At 42.6% G+C, this 22,006-nt stretch overlaps 1 protein-coding gene across 6 annotated transcripts in view; it reads left to right on the top strand.

Annotated features, from left to right (window-relative positions):
• The window catches only part of SNX29 (sorting nexin 29), a 393,141-nt gene that overhangs the window by 72,223 nt on the left and 298,912 nt on the right, over nucleotides 1–22,006 (top strand). For all 6 annotated transcript variants that reach the window (XM_044978953.1, XM_044978955.1, XM_044978957.1 and 3 more), the window contains exons 12-13: nucleotides 12,358–12,421; nucleotides 14,390–14,518. In XM_044978953.1, coding sequence (XP_044834888.1) covers nucleotides 12,358–12,421; nucleotides 14,390–14,518 — 193 coding nt within the window. The remainder of the gene's footprint in view (nucleotides 1–12,357; nucleotides 12,422–14,389; nucleotides 14,519–22,006) is intronic.

The following is a 22,006-nucleotide window of genomic DNA, read 5'->3' as shown; positions in this document are numbered from 1 at the left end:
GCAGCCCCTGTATAACCACCCTCACCATGTTCCACATCCTCCTCACCCAGACGTGTAAGAATGCGTCGGGGGAGGCTCCGTGCACCCTCCCACTCCACCCCCGTGGACAGCCCAACCAAAAGGCTGTCATTATTTTGAAATTTTTTTAGTGGCCTTTTCCTTCCCTCCTATCCTCCTCCCAAACCACACCCGGGCTACCTTATCAGTTCTCTCCCTCTTTTTATAATGAATTAATAAAGAATACATGATTTCTAAATGATAGTGACTTTATTTCCTTAAGCAAGCTGTAATCGAAGGGGGAGGGTGGGTTGCTTACAGGGAATGAGTCAATGAAGGGGTGGGGGGTTCATCAAGGGGAAACAAACACAAACTATAGGTGGATAGAAACACCTATGGCCCGTGATGAAACTCGTTTTCAAAGCTTCTCTGATGCGCACTGCTTCCTGGTGTGCTCTTCTAATCGCCCTGGTGTCTGGCTGCGTGTAATCAGCGGCCAGGTGATTTGCCTCAGCCTCCCGCCCCGCCGTAAAGGTCTCCCCCTTACTCTCACAGAGATTGTGGAGCACACAGCAAGCAGCAATAACAAAGGGGACATTGGTTTGGCTGAGGTCTGAGCGAGTCAGTAATGTGCGCCAGCGCGCCTTTAAACGTCCAAATGCACATTCTACCACCATTCTGCACTTGCTCAGCCTGTAGTTGAACAACTCCTGACTACTGTCCAGGCTGCCTGTGTATGGCTTCATGAGCCATGGCATCAAGGGGTAGGCTGGGTCCCCCAGGATAACTACAGGCATTTCAACATCCCCAACTGTTATTTTCTGGTCTGGGAAGTAATTCCCTTGCTGCAGCTGTTTAAACAGAGTAGTGTTCCTGATGACGCTAGCATCATGAACTCTTCCTGGACATCCCATGTGGATGTTGGTGAAATGTCCCTTGTGATCCACCAGTGCTTGCAGCACCATTGAAAAGTACCCCTTGTGGTTTATGTACTGGGTGCCCTGGTGCTCCGGTGCCAAGATAGGGATATGGGTTCCATCTATCGCCCCACCACAGTTAGGGAATCCCATTGCAGCAAAGCCATCCACTATGACCTGCACATATCCCAGAGTCACAACCTTTCGTAGCAGCAGTTTAATGATTGCTTTGGCTACTTGCATCACAGCAGCCCATACAGTAGATTTTCCCACTTCAAATTGATTCCCGACTGACCGGTAGCTGTCTGGCGTTGCAAGCTTCCACAGGGCTATCGCCACTTGCTTCTCAGCTGTGAGGGCTGCTCTCATCTTGGTATTCTGGCGTTTCAGGGCAGGGGAAAGTAAGTCACAAAGTTCCATGAAAGTGCCCTTACGCATGCGAAAGTTTCGCAGCCACTGAGAATCGTCTCAAACCTGCAAAACTATGCGGTCCCACCAGTCTGTGCTTGTTTCCCAGGCCCAAAATCGGCGTTCAATGGCTAGAACCTGCCCCATTACCAGCAGGATCTCCAAAGCGCAGGGGCCCGCGGTTTGAGAGAATTCTATGTCCATGTCCTCATCACTCTTGTCACCGTGCTGCCATAGCCGCCGCCTCCTCGCCTGGTTTTGCAGGTCCTGGTTCAGCATAGACTGCACGATAATGCGCGAGGTGTTTACAACGTCCATGATTGCTGTCTTGAGCTCAGCAGGGTCCATGTTTGCTGTGCTATGGCATTTGCACAGTTCACCCAGGAAAAAAGGCGTGAAACGATTGTCTGCTGCTTTCACGGAGGGAGGGGTGAGGCTGTACCCAGAAGCACCCGTGACAATGTTTTTTGCCCCATCAGGCACTGGGATCTCAACCCAGCATTCCAATGGGTGGGGGAGACTGCGGGAACTATGAGATAGCTATGGGATAGCTACCCACAGTGCAATGCTCTGGAAATCGACAGCAGCCTCGGTACATGGACGCACACCGCCGAATTAATGTGCTTAGTGTGGCCGCGTGCACTCGACTTTATACAATCTGTTTTAAAAAACCGGTTTCTGTAAAATCGGTATAATCCCGTAGTGTAGACATACCCCAAGTAAGAGGGACATTAGTTTGTGAAAAGTAAAGGTATTGGAATCCTTAGAAAAAAGGGTTTTATATGGACAGTATATTTCAGTAAATTTGTTCCATTTTTTCCCTCCAGTACATGTGATCTCCCCCTCAATAAGAGTTGCTAGTCCCTTAGACTAATGTGTACCTTACTGACAATGATCCTTAGTATGATGGCTGTCTTTATGACTCTTAATATCTGAATATTATTTTTCTTGCTATTGCAAGTGGCACAAACAACATACGTATTGGTAAAGATATTGAGACGTTCAAGATACTGAAACTGTGTTATGGGTTGAATGGAAATAAATGTTTTGCTAAGATTATTGCACTATTTTATATGGGATCAAAAGTAGTCAAATTTTGGAAATGGCATATCTAGTTTTTGCAATTATTGATCTGATACTGGATTTATTTGGCCATTTTGAGGTCCAGTAAGAACGGTTGCAGATTGTATTTCATGGAAGATCAGTAGAAATCTTCGGTAATACAACCTCAATATGATCATTTTCCAGGTTTTTTCCTGATACAACTATTTAAAGCATTTATTGGATGTCACGGGATTGTTTATTGTGGGGGCTGTGCTTATCCCTATCTCCATTAAAAAGAACATTATTGCTGCAGTTGAGCTTCGTTTGCTGTGTCTGCTCTCCAAGGGGTGAAACATGATTCTGATGTTTGCAGTTTTAATTATCAACCATCACTTGCAATACTCAGTGCTTCGATTGGAGAATGGAGTTATAAAAAACAAAACAAAACTAATTTAAGTCTCTTGTACTTTACCATTAATGGATGGCAGAGTGAGTAGGCTTCCCATTTACTACTCCAAATGCTAAGTCCGAGAAATGTTGCTTGAAAAATATGTTCATGTACATGTTCTAAACAGATTGACGTAGCTGGTGAGCTGTGACAACTGCTTACTGTGCAAAACTTGCTCATTTCCCTTACCTGCTCCTCCCCTTTTGTTTCTCCTCCTGCCTCCTGTTTGTTTTGTGTAATTTTTGCATTTTATCATAAACCAAGATTGTAAACTCCTTTGATGTCTAACTTGTCTTTTTACATCACATCTGTGCAGTGCCTGTGACAGTGGGGCCTTGATCCCTGATAGGGGGGTCTCTAGACATCACTAATACAAACAACAGTAATAAGAAAATGTTTCTATCCACCTATAGTCTTGTAATTACAACTTGTACATTTAGATCAGCTTTTCGGGAATGAAGGGTGAGTCATTCAGAGAAGCTGATGATATGAAAATTTGCATTAATATTTGCCATGAAGAAACAAAGCAGTTCCCAGAAAAATCCCAATTTACATTTACAATGAAATTGTAAAACAGTGTTACATTTGTAGTTAGGTCAGTAGTTCTGCTCCTTTTAAGTGATTAGAAACCAGCTGATTAACTGGCACCTAATGTGTACAGGGTTTAGAAGCTCTTTGTGCTTAGCTACATGGAAACAGAACTATATCTTTAGGGAAAATTGTCATTTTATAAACTGAATTAGAAAAATGAATAGTACAGAAATCTGAAGGCTTACTCCTTTTTTCTATAAATATTTCAGTAGTGTACTAGAAAGGTTTTATTACTAAAATGTGGTAATTTGTTGGATCACTTAAAATGTATTACTATTTCAAAGCTCAGAGTATGTGAACAAACTACCATAGGCAGAGAGCTGAAGCCTGCAGAGCTATAGGCTTTTCAGTGAGATTACAGGTGAAGACAGATGAAGCTGCCTCACTAAATGTACTGATTTAGACAAAGACCTCTTAAATCAAACTTTTTTAGGGTCATTTATTATGGAGATAATTTATTAGACCTGCTTTCAACTTATTTATAAATAAATAAATGTTTCTGCCTTTCCTGTTACTACATTGTGCATAATATGGACAAGATTAGTGCTTCACAGTTGGATCTTAAAGCTGCTAAAAACTAATGTAAACAAGAATGCAGATATGAGAATAAATATTATTTTTGAGTATTCAGAAATAAGTAGTAAATCTTCTTGCTCTCCCCCAGCCCTGTCCATATTAGTAGCTAATTGACATTCTGACTTGAAGTTGTGCAAATGTAAAAAAATAAAATAAAATAAAATAAATGTTCCAACCCATGTCTTAGAAAGAATTGTTTGAGGATGGGGGTAAGGAGAGCATAATTTAAATATATACACTCCACCTTGCATCTTCCCCAAACAATAGTTTCTGTGTGTGTGTGTGTGTGTAAGTAAGTAAGTAAATAAGTAATTAAAAAGGTGCATAGGCAACAAGACAGGCCCTGTCGAAAAAACAGAATCATAGAATCTCAGGGTTGGAAGGGATGTCAGGAGGTCATCTAGTCCAACCCCCTGCTCAAAGCAGGACCAAGCCCAACTAAATCATCCCAGCCAGGGCTTTGTCAAGCCTGACCTTAAAAACCGCTAAGGAAGGAGATTCCACCACCTCCCTAGGTAACCCATTCCAGTGCTTCACTACCCTCCTAGTGAAAAAGTTTTTCCTAATATTCAACCTAAACCTCCCCCACTGCAACTTGAGACCATTGCTCCTTGTTCTGTCATCTGCCACCCCTGAGAAGAGTCTAGATCCATCCTCTTTGGAACCCCCTTTCAGGTAGTTGGAAGCAACCATCAAATCCTCCCTCATTCTTCTCTTCTGCAGACTAAATAAACCCAGTTCCCTCAGCCTCTCCTCATAAGTTATGTGCTCCAGTCCCCTAATCATTTTTGTTGCCCTCCACTGGACTCTTTCCAATTTTTCCACATCCTTCTTGTAGTGTGGGGCCCAAAACTGGACATGGTACTTCAGATGAGACTTCACCAATGTCGAATAGAGGGGAATTATCATGTCCTTCGATCTGCTGGCAATGTCTCTACTTATACAGCCCAAAATGCCATTACCCTTCTTGGCAACAAGAGCACACTGTCGACATCACTTTGGTCACAGGGGGCAGCATACTATATCCTATATGGATACATATGTACTATGATAGCGATGAGCCTTCCTGATCGGGATTAAGAAGGGAGCAAATCTTCTTATATTATGAACACTGCATAGCTAGATAAAGCAAAGGTAACAGTACGTGATCAGGTAATGTCTCATAATGTATACTCAGAAATGGGCCAGAAAAAAAACTTATTTCACAAGCAACCTTTATTCTTGCATTTCTGAACTGTCGTCTTGTAATGGAAAGTATTAAGCAATCTTAACCATAGGCATTGCTGTGAGTGCAACCTATAATTTAGGCATATTTTGTATCCTTTTGCGGATTAGTAATATTTTGAAGGCCGATACTTGATAGAAATATGCAAAAGTGACTGTCCAGAGAGAAGATAAATCTGTCTTCTTAGACAAGGTCAGTTTGAAAAACAAAATGTTTAAACTTTGCTTTCATATCTTAGTTAAAAAATGGAGCCCAGACTATATTGTGGTAAGAAAAAAAAACAGATGGGATGTGCATTGCATATTGATAGGATAGGATTTGTGGTTTGACACTTCAATTGCAAAGGTAATATAGTACTTTAATTTAGAAAAAATAAATGTAAAGTAATTCTTTGTGCTTGCTGAAATTGATTATTTGCTCTATAGTGGTGTCTTTTGAGTTAAAATTAAAACAAATCATCATGGAAAGAGGTATAATTCACACAATTTCATTTGGATTTTATCTTTAGAGTAATAATAATAATAATTTCCCGTATATTTAAATAGACCTTCTAAGCTTAAATCATAAAGGCAAGAATAGAGTTGATTCTGTATGAATGTTTAACCATTTAGGGGCAAATTTTGAAACCTTTACTCATGTTGGGTAGTACCTTTCTCCACAATTAGTCCCACAGAAGTCACTATTTTGTAACTGAGTGACTGCTTGCTGAGTAAGGTACTATCCAATGTGAGTAAAGGTTTTAGAATCTGACCCTCTTTAAAAGTTAACTCTCTGTATGCTTTGCTCTGCAGCTTTTAATAATAGAATGTAGCTTTATATCAAAATGTTTGGATCCCATAAAGGTAATAAGACTGGACTTTAGTTGGTTATGTCAGATTTTGTGTGTGTAGACAAATTCCTTTTCTTTAAAACTCCTTCAAACTATTTCTGTTTTTTGCCTTGTCCCATGTTTTAATGAGTTGAGAGACAGCTGTTGTGATTTTCTTGTGAGTCAATCTAGCTTTCAATTCCCAGCAGATGTTTTCACTTTCCAGATTGGGTAAAATTTTAAAAAGCTGTGGAGTGCCTAAGTCACTTTTGAAAATAGGCTATAACTTCCTAAGTCACTTAGGGTACGTCTACACTGCAGTGTAGCAGCTGACTGGGGCTAAGGGACTTTTTAACTGCGGGACCTTGCGAGGTGGGCGGATCCCAGAGCCCGGGCTCCAGCCCAAGCATGAGTGTCTACACCGCAATTAAATACCCATTAGCCCAAGTCAGCTGGCAGGGGTCAGCCACAGGTTTTTTAATTGCAGTGTAGACATGCCCTTAGGGTACACCTATGCTGCAGTATAAGCCCGGTCTCAGACTCAGGCTTAAACTCTAGCCCCCCCTTCGGTCTACACACAAATCTCTTTGACTTGGACCCATGGTCCTAAAACCCTGTGAGGGTGGAGGTTTCAAGCCTGAGACAAGGCAGGACTCAGGGTTCAAGTCCTATCCTTCTGCAGTGTAGAAGCAGCCCCCCTCTGGACTCTGGTTCTTGGAGTCTGCCAAAAGTATCCCACAATTCTGTGGGCTGATTTCCTTGGTCCTCTGTCTTCCAAGCATTGCCATTCAACTCCAGGGAAATGGAAATGCCCCACCTTGTTTTAATACAGCAACTTGTATTTACACCTTCCATTTTATTCTGACTGCCAAGCTGCAAACTCATGTTAGGAGAACCTTCGGCATTTGCAATACCAACCAGAAGAAGTTCTTTAGAAAGTGTGCTGCATCATGGTTGTGGGAGCACAGCCAGATTTTGGCTAATCTCTGATAGGGTGACCAGATGTCCTGATTTTATAGGGACAGTCCTGATTTTGGGATCTTTTTCTTATATAGGCTCCTATTACCCCCCACCCCGTCCTGATTTTTCACATTTACTGTCTGGTCACCCTAATCTCTGTTGCGAGGCCAGCAAAACAATTGACTTTAGTAAGAGTGGCAGGAAAGACCCCACATACCAGCAAATAGCGAAGAAGCTGGTGGTATTGGAAATTTACTGGACCGGTGATCAGCATATGAAACGAATTAAGCAGGGCAAGATGGAGTACTAGAAAACCAGGGACCACAATCGCCCCCCTGGCAACTTGCCAACTTTGGGCCTGTTTTATGATAAATTTGACTGGCTACTGGGGGATTGTGCTGAGCACTGAGCCAGCAGTGGTGCATGACGACTTGGTCAACTAGGACTGCACCCTGCTGGCTCCAGAAGCCAGCATGGGAATCAATGGGAGCCAGCAGCAAATGGGTACCAAATGAGGCAAATAAAGTGACTTTGCTGATGAAACCGGTCCTAGAGGAGACTTTGTCGCAGGAGCAGCTGCAGCACATCCTGGGGCTGTACTTCGAGGAGTTGTTGATGTCCCCTTCACCCCTCCCTGAAGGAAAAGTCCTCCACAGAACTGACAGCAGAAGTGGAAGAGGGAGAAGCTGTCCTGGAGCCTGGTAAGTTTCTGGCTTCATTTTTGTGTGTATTAATATAGGAATGGCAATGATTTCCATTCAATAACCAGTACAAATGATATAAATCCCAGATAGTAGCGTGTATCTGCTAATGGCAGATTGCATGCCAACACCTTGGTGTCCCTCTTCCCCCACCCCTGCCAAGTGGAATAAAAAATGGAGACTGGGGAACCTAAACAGTAAAACAAAAATGTTAAAGAAAAGGAAGGTACATGTTTTTGCTAGCACATTCTGGTTTGTTAAAATAAGATCCTTATGACCTTCCCTTTATGTACGCAGCTTGGGATCAACCCAACAGGGTATCTGATCCACCTGAAAATACTGAATGGTATGGGGCAGAGTGTGGGAAGAAGTTCAAATGCAGTCCATTTGTGAATGTAGTACATTTCTGTTAATATAGTTCATGCATTCCATGCGTGACTAAATCATTAGCCCCAGCTACTACTGGGGATTTGAACTCAGCCCAGAAATTTGCCAAGGGGAGAAGAGGGATGCTGGTGGAGTTGTGTGTGTTTCCCTGCAGTCCTTAAAAGGCTTATTGGAAGAGATGGGGAAGTACTAAGCCATATGAAAGCTAACACCGCATTTTGTTGAATCTGTCATTAATTGTCAACCAATCTTGGGTGCTGATAGCTGCAAACTTTTCCCATAGTAGGAACTCCAGATAGATATTCAGATTTCAGGGAAGGGTGTTTTTTCAGGGCTACCTTGGTGGCTCACCTGCCCATGCCACTCGTAGATATGCTGTTCAATCACCATACAGTTAAATATGTTGGTTGCATACGTGCCGGTTTCACACCAGCAGCTTGGAGTAACACTGTTCTTTGCCAGTTGGGCACCCCAAGAACTGCTACATCCTCCAAAATGTGTGATGCCTAAAATGATAGAGAAGGCTTAAGTAGTACAGCATGGCCACTGACCTGCCACCAAACTCCAGTTTTGGGGGATGGGCGTGCAGGAAAAAAGTTGTGATTTTTAACTTGCCAGTTTCTCAGCACTTTTACTGCAATTAACCCAGCTGTGTCCAGGGAGCTTCTGTGGTGTGAAGCAGCCCTCTCACAATATATTGAAGTTCAGTTTCAAAAAGTAACATTTTCTGTCCTTGAAATTCCAAAATGTTTTTTTTTTCTGTTTTCCTACACTGAGCTATTTGAGACAATAACCTGTGTCATGTCCTATTCCAGACCCTTTGACCTTTAAAGGCTGCAGTACCTCTGTAGCTCACCCATGCTGCACAAGTCTGGCTCACCATAACTTTGTGGATCATTCCAAGAGGAGACGTTTTCATGGTGAACTTACGGTTGAACTTCTGGACAGGGCCAAGAAGCAGGTTGAGTATCAAAGGAAAGGGGACTTGCTGCAAGAGGGAAGGCATGCTGAGAGGCAAGCAGAAGGACTCAGTCTAGCTTTGCAACTTGAGGATACGGTAGTGGCAGGGAGCCAGTACTCTCTTTACAGTTCCTGGAACAGGAGAGATGGTAAAGGTAGGAAGATAGAGCACAACAAAGAGAACTGTTTGAATGGCTGCTGTCTCTAATGGCTGCAAGAGTGCAGGCTCCTGCTGTGCCAGCACCACAGTCTGCATCCCCTCTGGCTTACCCTGACCGGCATTCCAGACACAGTTTGGACAACTCCATGGCTGGGTGGCCCATCTGAATTGCTGGATAGGGCAAATGTGCCCCATGGAGTCCTCAGTGCTGAACCCCGTCCCAGTAGATGCCTCCACTCCCATGTTTGCCTTGCACTTGGCGCCAGGCCAGGGAAGGAAGGGAAAGAAGAATGAGGGGTCAGGGGCAATAGTTGGGGCAGGGTTGTCTTGTACATAGTTGAACTGTTTGCACTTCTTTATGCACTTTGTCTCGGCTACTTTTAAAGCTTCTGATGGTGTTGGTGTTTTGGTATGCTAATAGCAGCTGGCCTGCCAGGCAGTGGTTTAATATTGTACTTTTCCAATACATGTATAAAAAAATAAAGATTTTATTTGAAAAAGAAATTGTATTGTCATCACTGCAACACATCATATAATGTGTATTTCAAATTATATAGATGAACACATGATCAGGGATAACTTGGGGGGTTGTATGCAAAAATCCATGTCGTAATTCATGTATAAAAAAGCATCCCTGACTTCTTTTGCCCAGGTGCATTCAGCTCCAGCTGTGGTAGATATACTTTCTGGCTGAGTGTACTGATTCAGCAGCCCCACATTGTTACAGTTCATTCAGGGGGAAATGGCTCTCCTCTGGTTTCACAAAGATTGTGAAGAGCACAGTAAGCCACTGTAATGCAGACACCATTGATGACACTGGAATCTAAATGGGTCTGTAAACATCACCAGCGGGATTTCAATCTGCCAAACACACATTCAACTATCATTGTACACTTGTGGAGTAAGTAATTAAACCTTCTTTTGCCAGGGACTCTGAAATCAAAAGTTTCATAAGCCAAGGCAAAATGGAATATGTGGGGTCACCCAGAGTAACAGTGGGAAGTAAACGCTGTTTATGACAATGCCATGTGGTGGGAATAGAGTCCCAGCGTGTCAATGAATGAAGACTCCAGGTTGTTGGAAAACCCTAGCATTGTGAACTTTTCCAGTGCAGCCCATATTGACATTCATAAATAGGCTTCTGTAGTCCATGGGGACCTACATAACTGTGGTGTAGTTTCCTTTGTGGCTTATGTACTCGTGCTCCTTGAGGAGAGCAAAATGTGGGCACATAGGTTCCATCAGTGGGCTTAATGCAATTAGGAAACCCCATTCTCTTAAAGCCAAGGAATATCTTTTATGCCCGCCACTTCGAGATAAACTACACACCTGATTGCCTCAGAAATCTCCACCACCACCACTTTACCCACAGTCAACTTTTCAGCACTAAACTGTTGGCAACAGACCTGTAACAGTCTGGGTAGACGGCTTCCAGATGATTATAGCAGCTCACTTCTGGACCGGCAAGGCTGCCTTCATGTGTTTCTTTACACTGGACAGTCAGGGTAGGCTGCTCACAAAGCTCCAGAAATATGACTCTCTTCATGCAAAAGTGCTGGAACTCGTGCTGGTAATCCAGGTTTGGATGTGATGTGGTCCCAATATTCTGTGCTAGTAGCCTTGCTCCAGAAGCACCAGACAATATAGGAGTCAACAATGGCTATACTGAGTGTCATGAGCAGCATCAGCCAGTTTGAGTCTGTCATGTCTGTGTTATCGTCATCCTGCTCCATCATTAGCTCTGTCACGTGCCTTTGGTGGGTCAGAAAATGCTGCCGAACTGCCCACCATCGTTTCATGGAAATTCAGCTGCCTGTGTCCTGAAACAGTAGCGAGATCCCAAGCAGTAAAAGTTGTTGAAATGTCCTTCATGTTACTGGCTCCAGTTGCTGGAACTGTGCAGACCAAAATGACTACTTGGCAGAATGTGTTGGCAGAGCGTTTAAACTTCTTGTAATGTGCGGCGTGGATAGTCAAGTTTTCCCACATTGCACCACAAAGAAAGAGATAGAGCAGCCACATTTCAGGAGGCCGCTAGGAAGTCTGGGATACAGCTGATTGGACCTGCGTCTGTGTACTGTAGTGTGGATGCTGGAACCCTGGGTTTGGGCGCTGGTTAAAAAATTCTTAACCTATCATTGGCAATCAGTGTTGATGCTCAAGCTCTGAGTTCTCAAATCCAGGGGCCGCTGACTTGAGTTCCACTAACCCTGGTGTTACATTGCAGTGTAGACATAGCCTTAGGTGCTTCTGAACATTTTTGCCTGAGGTGAACTTATGTGGGTCCTCGAATCTGCCACCACCTTCTGCCAAGTTAGTTACTGATGGCTGAATTTTCTCACTCTGAATCTGATGGTTTCATAAGTAAAAATCCAAACATCATTAGTGTAATTGCCATTTTATGTGTCCATTTAATACGTTTTTCTTGTGCAGTATGGAATATCTAGAATAATGATGTGACTGGTCTTCGGATCTAGCATTTCTCAATTTTGTTAGGATGCAGAAGGAATTTATTGCACGTAGTTTAGTAATTCCGCACAGCAGTGTAAAATTCATATTTGTCCTTTCCTTTGTTCCCTCAAGAGAATTCTCAATTAGTTAAAAAATACAGACACTCCAGAAGGCAGGGATTGAGTTATGGAACAAGTAAAGCTGGTTTTAAAAGGGACTTACTCTGTACTAATTAAACTTTTAGTTTTGGTCAACAAGAAAGTGAGAGACTCTTAGTTTATTTCTGGTAACTTGATTTGCCTGTAAGTCTCCCTCAGAAACTAGGGAAAGAGGAGTTATCTTGTCAAGGCAGATCTCCTTTGTCAGAATGTTCAGCTCAGAGGTTGAGTGAAGTAAAGATAGTAAGCTATGACAGTTTGGTTTGTTCGTCTACATATATTGAAAATATTAACTTATTTTAAGGTGTCGTACGTGGCAGTGTCAGAAGACAGCAGCTGCAGTGAGGTAGACTGCATTGTTAAAATTAGAATTACAGCGTCATGCAGACTGATTTACAATACTAAACAAGGTATTCTATTGCATACTGCAGGTGTCAAGTTATACCACTTCTTAAAAGATCACTTAAGTTGATGAAATGTAAGCATTGAGGCCATAGTACTTATGACCTTTTGATCTGAAATGATAAAAGGATGCATAGTTCATTTATATTTTCTTCCCTTCTCAGATGAACTTCGGCAAGCTATTGTGGCCATGATGAACAGAAAGGATGAGCTCGAAGAACAGAACAGGTAACTTTCTATTTCTACACTGGATGCCATGTATAATTTCATAATATTTATGTTTTTGTCACTTAGCTCCTTTACATGTAGGAAAAATTGCTATTAAAGCAGTTATCTTCTGCTTGGTGCTTGCATTCCTTTTGTGCAGCTTAACAAGCAAAATGCTGCAGTGTTTCTATAACCTAATATAAGGTGGATGTGTAACTGTTACCTACTCAGAGTAATAATTAATGGTTCACTGTGAAGCTGGAAGAGCATATTGAATGGGGTCCTGCAGGGATATGTCCTGGGTCTGGTTCTATTCAATAACTTCATAAATGATTTGGAAAATGGCATGACGCATACACTTTTAAAGTTTGTGGTTGATACCAAGCTGGGTTGCAAACGCTTTGGAGGACAGGATTAGAATTCAAAATGATCTTGACAAACTGGAAAAGTGGTGTGAAATTAATAGCATAAAATTCAATGAGGACAAATGCAAAGTACTATACTTAGGAAGGAATAATCTAATGCACAAATACAAAATAGGAAATGATTGCCTCAGAAAAAGAACTGCAGAAAAAGATCTGGAGGTTATAGTGGATCACAAAGTAAATATGAGTCGTCCATGTAATACTGTTGCAAAAAATGAATATCATTCTGGTATGTATTAGCAGGAGTTTTGTAAGCAAGACACGAGAACTAATTCTTCCTTTCTACTCAGCGCTGATAAGGCCTTAACTGGAGTACTGTGTCCAGTTATGGACACCACACTTGGGGAAAGATGTGGGCAAATTGGAGAAAGTCCAGAGGAGAGCAACAAAATGATTAAATGTCTAGAAAACATGACCTACAAAAGGAAAGGTTGAAAAAAATGGGGTTGTTTAGTCTGGAGAAGAGAAGACTGATGGCGGACATAAGTCTTCAAGTATGTAAAAGGTTGTTATAAAGAGAAGGGTGACAAACTGTTCTTCAGACCCACTGAGGATAGGACAAGAAGGAGTGAGCTTAAATTGCAGCAAGGGAGATTTAGGTTAGACATTGGAAAAACCTTTGTAACTGTTAGGGTCATTCTGCACTGGACCAAATTATTTAGGGAAGTTGTGGAATCTCCGTCATTGGAGGATTTTAAAAATAGGTTTGACAAACACCGTAGGGGATAGTCTAATCTAGATAATTCTTAGTCCTGTCTCAGTTCAGGGGACTGGACTAAATAACTTTATCAAGGTCCCTTCCAGTCCTACAATCTATGATTTCTATGATTTACAAGCAAACAAACTTTCGTTAGAATTAAAATTGCATTGAGCTGACTGAGCTGAGAATTTTTGTTGAACTATATTTTTACAAAGACTAAATCTGTGGTCAAAATAATATTTTAAGATCTCAGGATACTTTTCATAAGAGAACAGGTTTGCCCTAGTACCTCGGGCCAGAATGTCTCCTGTTTTCTCAGTTAGCAGCATCTTGTATGTCGGTTAGCTGCCACACCAGAAGTATAAACCACACCGGATATAAATATATTATGCTAGTGTTGTGTCAAAGTATAGTTTGTAAATCTTTTTCTATTTCTTTTGGATGAAAAATGCTATCCAATTTAAAATTAAACTTTTAAAAATATTTTTAATAACCTTCCTTATTCCAGCTATGTACTTATTCAGTCTATTTGGAATACCATAAGTAAAAGCATAGAAATAATATAAAGGAGGTGTGGTCTTTTCTCCAGGTGGATTGTTTGAGACACATACTATAGTCATACAGATTGCAGTTTACACCTTCAAGTGGCTTTTTTTAATGTCCTGCTTTTTTATTGTTTAAAGTGTGACTTAACTATTTATAACTTATTCTTATTGTGGTTTAAAAATGTAGGGACTGCTGATGAACCCCATCCATTTCTTCCCCCAGTGATTGTAGGTTGAGCCCCACCCAGCTTTATATATACAGCACTGTAAATCGCAGGGAATTTGCCTAGTTATAACAGATGGAGCTCCCTTTTTCCAGATCTCTGCGAAACCTGCTTGATGGAGAGATGGAACATTCTGCACTACTCCGGCAAGAAATTGAAAACTTGAGAAGGAAAGTAGCAGAGCATGAGGAGCGACATGCAGCAAAGATCCAGGCCTTGGCAAGGTAGGGAGGTGAAACAATCACTGAAAGCAAGTAGCTAATTGGGTAAAGTTTGGAATAAATATACTTAGCGTTCTTTAGAAAAGACCTACATAGGTGAATTGCATATGGAAAGACTTCATTTGGTGGTAAGGAGAGTAAGGGACGCACAAATGTGCAGGAGTAGGTGATCTATGTACTTCATAATCCGTTCTATGAAGTGCATAAATACATCATTTTAAACCATTCTGTGTGTAATTGTGTGGTAAGTATCAAAGAAATGTAATTTTCACTAATAAACTTCATTCTTTGTATTTTGTTGTTCTGTGTAAACATATCTTTGTATCTTCATTGGGAAGATTGTTGTTTTTTTTTTGTATTTAGTGGAGGAAAAAAACCCCCTTGGGTGTGAGGACAGTAAAATGTCACCCCACTGATTTCCAAGGTTGATTTGGCTGATATGGCTGGCTAGACAGATGTCCCGCTCCAAGTTTGTTCCCCTCAAAGCTGTAGACTTGGTCAAAACCAATAACTTTCACTAGTAATAATGTTCTGTAATCAAGGATCTGAGAATGCAAGGAAGACTCTTCTGGGTAAGAGTCAATAGGAATGTATCTGCTTTTTAAGGGAATAGAAGAAAAGTTTACTATCTTCAAAGTAAGGTAGTTCCTTTCACTCTTCTTATCCCACGAACATTCAATTTACAAACTGTAACTAAATGGCTTTGCCTACTTCTGTACTTACTGAATAGAAAAAGACTATATTATGTATTGAAAATAGCATAATTTAAGATGTTGATACAATTTTATTGAAATAATTTAATATCTACTCATAGTCTATTATTCTGTGCTCACTTGCCTTTGTGATCTGTATGTGAGCAACCTTCAAAGTTTCATCTCCAAGCAAATGTGCAGTACTCAACTAAACAATGTGAAATGAAATGAAAATGTGAATCTCTTGTTATCTTGTAGTCAGTGAAAAGATTTTGTCTTTACCAAATTGTTTTCCTCACATGCTTATTGTAACGTATCTAGACCGTAGACATAATCAGTAGGGCTATTCAGTTTTAGCATCTTTTACAGTCTTACTCTGGAATATAATTAGATTCTGGGGGTTCCTGTCCCAAAGGGGGAGAAAAATTAAAATCTACAATAGATGCGGTTTAAATTAATTGTCAGTAGTTACTAAGGGTTAAAAAGTAACTACTCAGGAGAAAATAGGTAAGGATTAACAAACCTTAATGAAAAAGGATCTAAAACCCACAAATGGCAGCTGAGGGATGAAGGGATATTAATAACTGGTAGTTGTGTGGAGTTAAGTGAAATTTAAAAAATAACAAAGCAATAGTCCAGGATTAAAATCTAGAGGCAATAAAAATAGCAACAGTTAGGCATTGGGTCTAGAGACCATAAAAAGGGATGGGCTTAATTTTTTTTTAAGTCTCCCTTTGCCTGTATTTTGCCTTAAGCCATGCCCTTTCACATGAGACTATAAAGTCTATGTCCTCAGTCCCCTAGTGGAGCATGATTTGTGAAGTGCCCCATGAGCCTTTTAGGAAAAAAAAATTCAATAATTTATTAAAATAATATAGTTTCCATGCTGATGTTTTCAGTGAACATAAAGCATGAGATGTTAGCATTGTATTGCCTCTAAAGAGTGTGATACAAGAAAAGCAGTAATACTGCACCTTTTTAAAAGTGTGAATTTCAGCTTCATTTAAGATACCAGATAGCATATGGAAAACTTTCTTTTTAAATTTAATAACAGAGTAAATACTTTGTGTGGGCACATCTGATTTTCTTCTTATTCATTATTTCTCAGATATTTAAAATACTGTACTAAGTAATCAGTAAACAAGTGCGTGGGGGGAGTGGGAGGGAATGTTTCCTGCAAACAAGCTGTTTAAATTAATCAAATTTCCTTTCAAGTCATTCATCTTTTTTATTTGCCGCCATTTACTGTTTTACGCCTAATGCTTAATTTTGAAATAGGTATGGAAAACTGTCACTGTGATGATTTATATCTGTGGTCATAACTTCACCTGTATCAAAAATTTGCTTTATTTTTCCAACAGCATAGTATGATGTATAAGCATTTTTCAACATTTTCAGAAGAAACTACATCACTCAGTGTTTAAGCAAATAGGTCAACTGTCAGCTGCTATATAGCCGGAAATATATCTAAATATTTGCTAGAAAAATCCCCAAATAACAATAGGAGGTTCAAGCTAAGGATTAAATTTTCTCCAGCCTGGATCTTCTTTTGAGCAAAGTTTACTCTGCCAAATATGTGTTGGCACAAAGTATAAATGAGTTTGTCTTCTCTGTTGATTCTATTTTAAATCAAAGTCAATATGATTAATGCTCTTTCAGCAAAACACTTTGAGCAATCTTTTCTCAAGTACTAAGTTGTGTTGCATTATCCTAGGCTATAGGTGTCTTCTTGTTTCTATAGTTTGCAAACTCATAAGGGAGGGTATACTCCAGCTCTTGTGGTTTAGGTCTGGGGTAGAGGTAAGACTAGAGTGATGTATAATTACCCCTGTGATGGACCAACCCGTATCTCCTTCAATTTGAGATTAGGTTGCATCTGTCTTACCTGTTTTGATGGTTTTGCCTGGACCCCCAAAGAGTTTTCCTGGAGGTCTTAAGGGATAAATCTGTTCTTCTGACAGACCACTCTGTTATAAAGTCTTATCAAACCATTGACAGTCTTTCATTCTCCACTGTTACAGTGACTCTTAATTACAGACTATTCTGACTTTGTCCTCACATGTCACTATGGTTTACAGCTGACTTGCGACAGATAACGGAAGATGGGAGTTGGCTAGTGTTGATGCTGGAAGTCTTGAGCCCAATCGGACTGATTGCTTCATACTGAGTTGTTAAGATTGCATGCGGGAAGCAAAAAATATACTTCACATCATCATAGCATTTGCAAAGTCTTACACAGCTGAATTGTTCTGAGTGGCTTGGGGAATCCTTGCTGTCTCTATTCAATTACTGTGGTGTTTGTTGTTCTCATTATGAAAAATTTTCATGTTTTTTGCAACCGAAAATGCGTAGAGTCAGCCTGAGCTATCCTCTGCCATGGAGGCTGAACAGTGTTGTGAGGGGACAAACACTGTGTTTGCTTGAGTTTCAGCCACAATTGCTCGTTGAAGTTAGAGATGTTGGGGCAGCTTCATGCCACAACATACAAATTAGAACCTTGTCCTTGCTGGTGAAGGCCAGGGGAAGAGTACAGAGGCTACTGTTGGTCAAGATTGTCAATATTTCCATATATGGAGCAGGGTACCAGCAGCTCTTAAAGAAGCTACTGTGTAAGGCCTGTGCTCAGGAAACTAACTCTTAATGTTGATTTTTTTCGCTCACTATTGATCTGTGTCATAGCTCAGATTTTAGGAAAGGTCACGAGAAGTTTGTGGCAAGGCAATTCTGGCAGTTCTTTGATTCCTCAGATTTTTTAATCATGTTTAATCTGATTATAGGCTTGGGTATGAGGTAGAAACTGCAGTGGTTGCTTTAGTTAATGATCACCTAGCAATGGATGAAGATAAAGGGCCCATGCTGATTGTTTTAGATAGGTCAGCAACCTTTATTACAGTTGACTGTAAAAGATTTTGTTAGCTGTCGTGTGAATGCTAGCAGAGATGCTCTTGAGTGACTCCATTCTTATCTCTATGACAGAACTCAGAGTAGCTATGGGCAACTGTTCCTCTGTTGCAGTGGGCAGTATGCCACCTCTCTTGTTCATTGTGTATATGAGGCTATTAGTAGGGTTAGTTAAAAGACATAAGTTGCAGTGCATTTAGTGTGTTGCATATGCATTTACTATATAGTATCTGACAGCTATAGAGCTGGATATACTCTATTAATAATTGCAATATATCCCCAGTTGTCACAGAGCAGGAGCCTGTAAATGGTTTACAGGAACTGGCTGATCACATAACCACTCAGGGCAGCATATAAGAGGAAGCTGGGTCAAAGGGGAACTAAGGGGAAAGGTGTGTTTTCTCCCCTTCACGCTGGCTGAATCAGGCAAGCCTCTGGGGATTATTGCCAAGTGTTTTTTTCAGTTGACTTTGGTTCTGTGACTGTTTTGTGGATAATAAAGCAAGCTCTGAGGAATGGGCCTTAAAAGGACTAATGCTAGGAGCTTTATTTCCTTTCCCTGATTAGTAAAAGTACTTACAGCTGTCTGCGTGAGATTATACCTTGGGGCCATTTGGAAGGTGAAGCAGAATGCTGCAACCTGTTCATTAAATGGAGTTGTATATCGGAAGCACAGTAGATCAGTGCTTTGTGATCTGCATCGACTTCCAATAAACTTCTGGGTAGAATTCAAGGTGTGTTGAGCAGGACCTTCCTCAATAAAAATGAGGGGAACTGCTGGCAGAGCATTCTTTGTGAGAGGTCCTCTGTTTTTTGGACTCAGTCTCCCACTTGGTCCTCTAGAGCCCATGTTTGTTTACCTTCCAAGCATACTGAAAAGCCTCTGTTTTAACTTTTTGTTAAGGCCGTTGTGGAGGGTTTGGTTGAAGCAGGACAGAGTTGGATAAGGAGGGATGTTATGGAATCTCTACCACAATGTACAGCTGCCTTCCCTTGGTAAACATCCTCTTCTGGTAGGGGTGTAAATACCGTATAAAAGGTAACTGTTTAAATGATTTAAAATATTTAGTTTAAATGGTTAACCAGCTGGGGCCGATTTGTCCGGTGCAGCTGGGCCTGGGGCTAACAGGATTAGCAGGTTAATGGTTAAAGTGGGTTAACCAGTAAGACTAATGCTTACTGGTTAGCTGGTTAACATTTTACATCCCTACCTTGTGGGAGTGTCACTACAAACACCTTTTGCCCATCCACCAGGCGTGTACCCTTCACTATGGCTATGCCTACACTATGATATAGGGGTGTGAGTACACATACTTGTGCTAGCTCTGTGAGGTAGGGGTGTTATTCCCCTGCTCTTGAACAGCTAGGCTGAGTATAAATCGCAGTGTAGCCGTAGTAGCATGGGTAGCAATAGTGGAGGCACAGCTTAGCCGTGCTGAGTATGTACCCTCATAGCATAGATGTAGCCTAAGACATATCAGCCTTTGTTGACTTTCTGAACAAATGAAGGTGAATTGAGTTCTGAATCTACAGCATCATATATAGGGCCCTATCAGATTCACAACTGTGAAAAATGTGTCACTGATCGTGACATTTCTCCATAAAATCTAGTTATGGGAGGGGCAGGGCTGGGAGGTGCCCTAGCCGGGGGCTCCTACTATGCCCCTGGCTCCAGCTGCTAGTCCCCTCTGGGCTCAGGACGGATAGGAATTACTCTTCCACTGCACAGCCGCTCTCGGGGGGAAATCAGACCCACCTCCGAGTACCTCCAGAGGTGGAGGTGGGTCTGATCTCCCTTGTGCTGTTGGGAGCACCCTGCAGCTGGGGGAGGTACCCAGAGGTAGGTCCAATCTCCCCTTGAGAATGGTGTGATAGGGAAGGGCAAGTCCTGTGCCTCCCCAGCCTGGCCGGGACAAGCAGCTAGGAGCGCCCAGCTGGAGTGACCAGGCCCATCTCTACCTCCAGGAGGCTCCTAGGCTGCTGCCTTTGGAGCCCCCCACAGCAGTTTTGTGACCCCCCCCGACCACCTTTTGGGTCGGGACCCTCACGATTACACCACCATGAAATTTCAGATGTAAACTTGAAATGGACTAATTTTCTAATCCTATGGCTGTGAAATTGACCAGAATGGACCATGAATTTGGTAGCACCCTAACCATACAGCAACACTGCAACTTTTTTGAAAATGATGGAAACTGGAGCTTCTCACCAGAAGAGTGATCTCCCGCATAGGTGGCAGGTTATATACATTTGCGGTGCTCGGGCACCAGGAATATTCAGGGCCGGGTGCCCTGCTCCAGCAATATTTGGAACTGGGTCTCTCCCCCGGCCCTGCCTGGATCGGGCCCTGGCCCCCACGGGCCTCCCCCCCCGCCCCGCCGCGTCCCTGCCTGGAGCAGGTCCCAGCCCCCACCTGCCATCCCTCCCCCTGCGTGTCCCTCACCCCCCGCCGCGTCCCTGCCTGACAGAAAGCAGCGCAGCGCCTCTCCCCCGCCTGCTCGTGCTGCCGGAGTAGAACGGCTCTCGGCAGAACTGCTGTCTGCTGCCCCAGGGTCCTAGTGCCTTCCATCCCCTACTGGCAGGGCAGGTTGCCCTTACCCTGCCCTTCCGACCTAGCCCTGAGCCTCTCCAACGCCCCAAACCCCTCATCCCCAGCCAGAGACCTCATCCCCTCACACCCTAATCCTCTGCCTCAGCCCTGAGCCCACCCACATCATGAACCCCTCATCCCCAGCCCCACAGCCCTCACCCCACACCCCAACCCTCTGCCCTGAGCCCCCTCCTGCATCATGAACTCCTCATCACCAGCCAGAGCCCTCATCCCCTCGCACCCTAATCCTCTGCCCCAGCCCTGAGCACCCCACACAACATGAATCCCTCATCCTCAGCCCCACAGCCCTCACCCCTGCACTCCCTCCTATTGCCAAACTCCCTCCCAGAGTGTGCACCCTTCCCACATACCCCTTCCCACCCCCAAACTCCATCCCAGAGCCTGCATCCCTCACCCCTTCCTACGCCCCCACCCCCAGCCCAGAGCCTGCACCCAAACTCCATCCCAAAGCCTGCACCCCTCCTGCACCCTAATCCCCAGCCCAGGACCTGCACCCCAGACCTCCCCCCACAGGCCTTCTCCCAGAGCCGTAGGCAGGTAGGGGCAGAGTTTGGGGGGGGGCGGAGTTGGGGGGCAGGTTCTGGGCACCACCAAAATTTCTACAAACTTGCCACCCATGATCTCCTGATCTGAGAAACCTGTCTCCCCTTAAAAATACAAAGTATTGGCTAGCTATTGGGGTCAGTGACATGGGGCCTGGCAGCATTGTGTGCAGTTCTAACAGGAACTTTACCTGCTTTAAGATCAGTTGACTTTTTAGCCCTAGACCTTTGCCTTACACCAACATACCACCTGCGGATGTTGAGTTGGTGGAGATTAGCAGTAAATCAGGATTTAAACTTGGGTACCTCTTTTAAGGTGAAATGTCCGTGACTGACTAGGGTCTGGTCTACATTACCAAGTTTTACCAGTAAAATTTGCCTTACCTCAACACATTCTTGCAAGTGTCCACACTCAATTTTGAGTCCTATTGGTAAAACACTGACTTTGTGTCAGTCGAGTTAAACTACATCCTTGACTGACATAAGCCCTGTACATAAGCTGCTCCACTATTAGAATGTGTTACCTGTACCAATGGAAATAGCCCTCCAGGAACTATCCCACAAAGCTCCTGTCTCTGTGAGTGACCACTCTGGTCCTAATTTTGAATTCTGTTGCCCAAGGGCCACAGTGACTGAAAGTCTGTTTCCCCCTTCCCTGCTTTGAAATCCCCAACATGTTTTGGAAGTTCCTCTTATTCTAGTAGTCCACCTTATCAACCACATCTTTGTTACCTTAGCACATAGA

The sequence above is a fragment of the Mauremys mutica genome, chromosome 11 (genome assembly GCF_020497125.1).
Source record: "Mauremys mutica isolate MM-2020 ecotype Southern chromosome 11, ASM2049712v1, whole genome shotgun sequence".
Classification (NCBI taxonomy): Eukaryota; Metazoa; Chordata; order Testudines; family Geoemydidae; genus Mauremys; species Mauremys mutica.
Note: the sequence above shows the minus strand (reverse complement) of the source record. Positions and strands in the feature narration are given on the sequence as shown.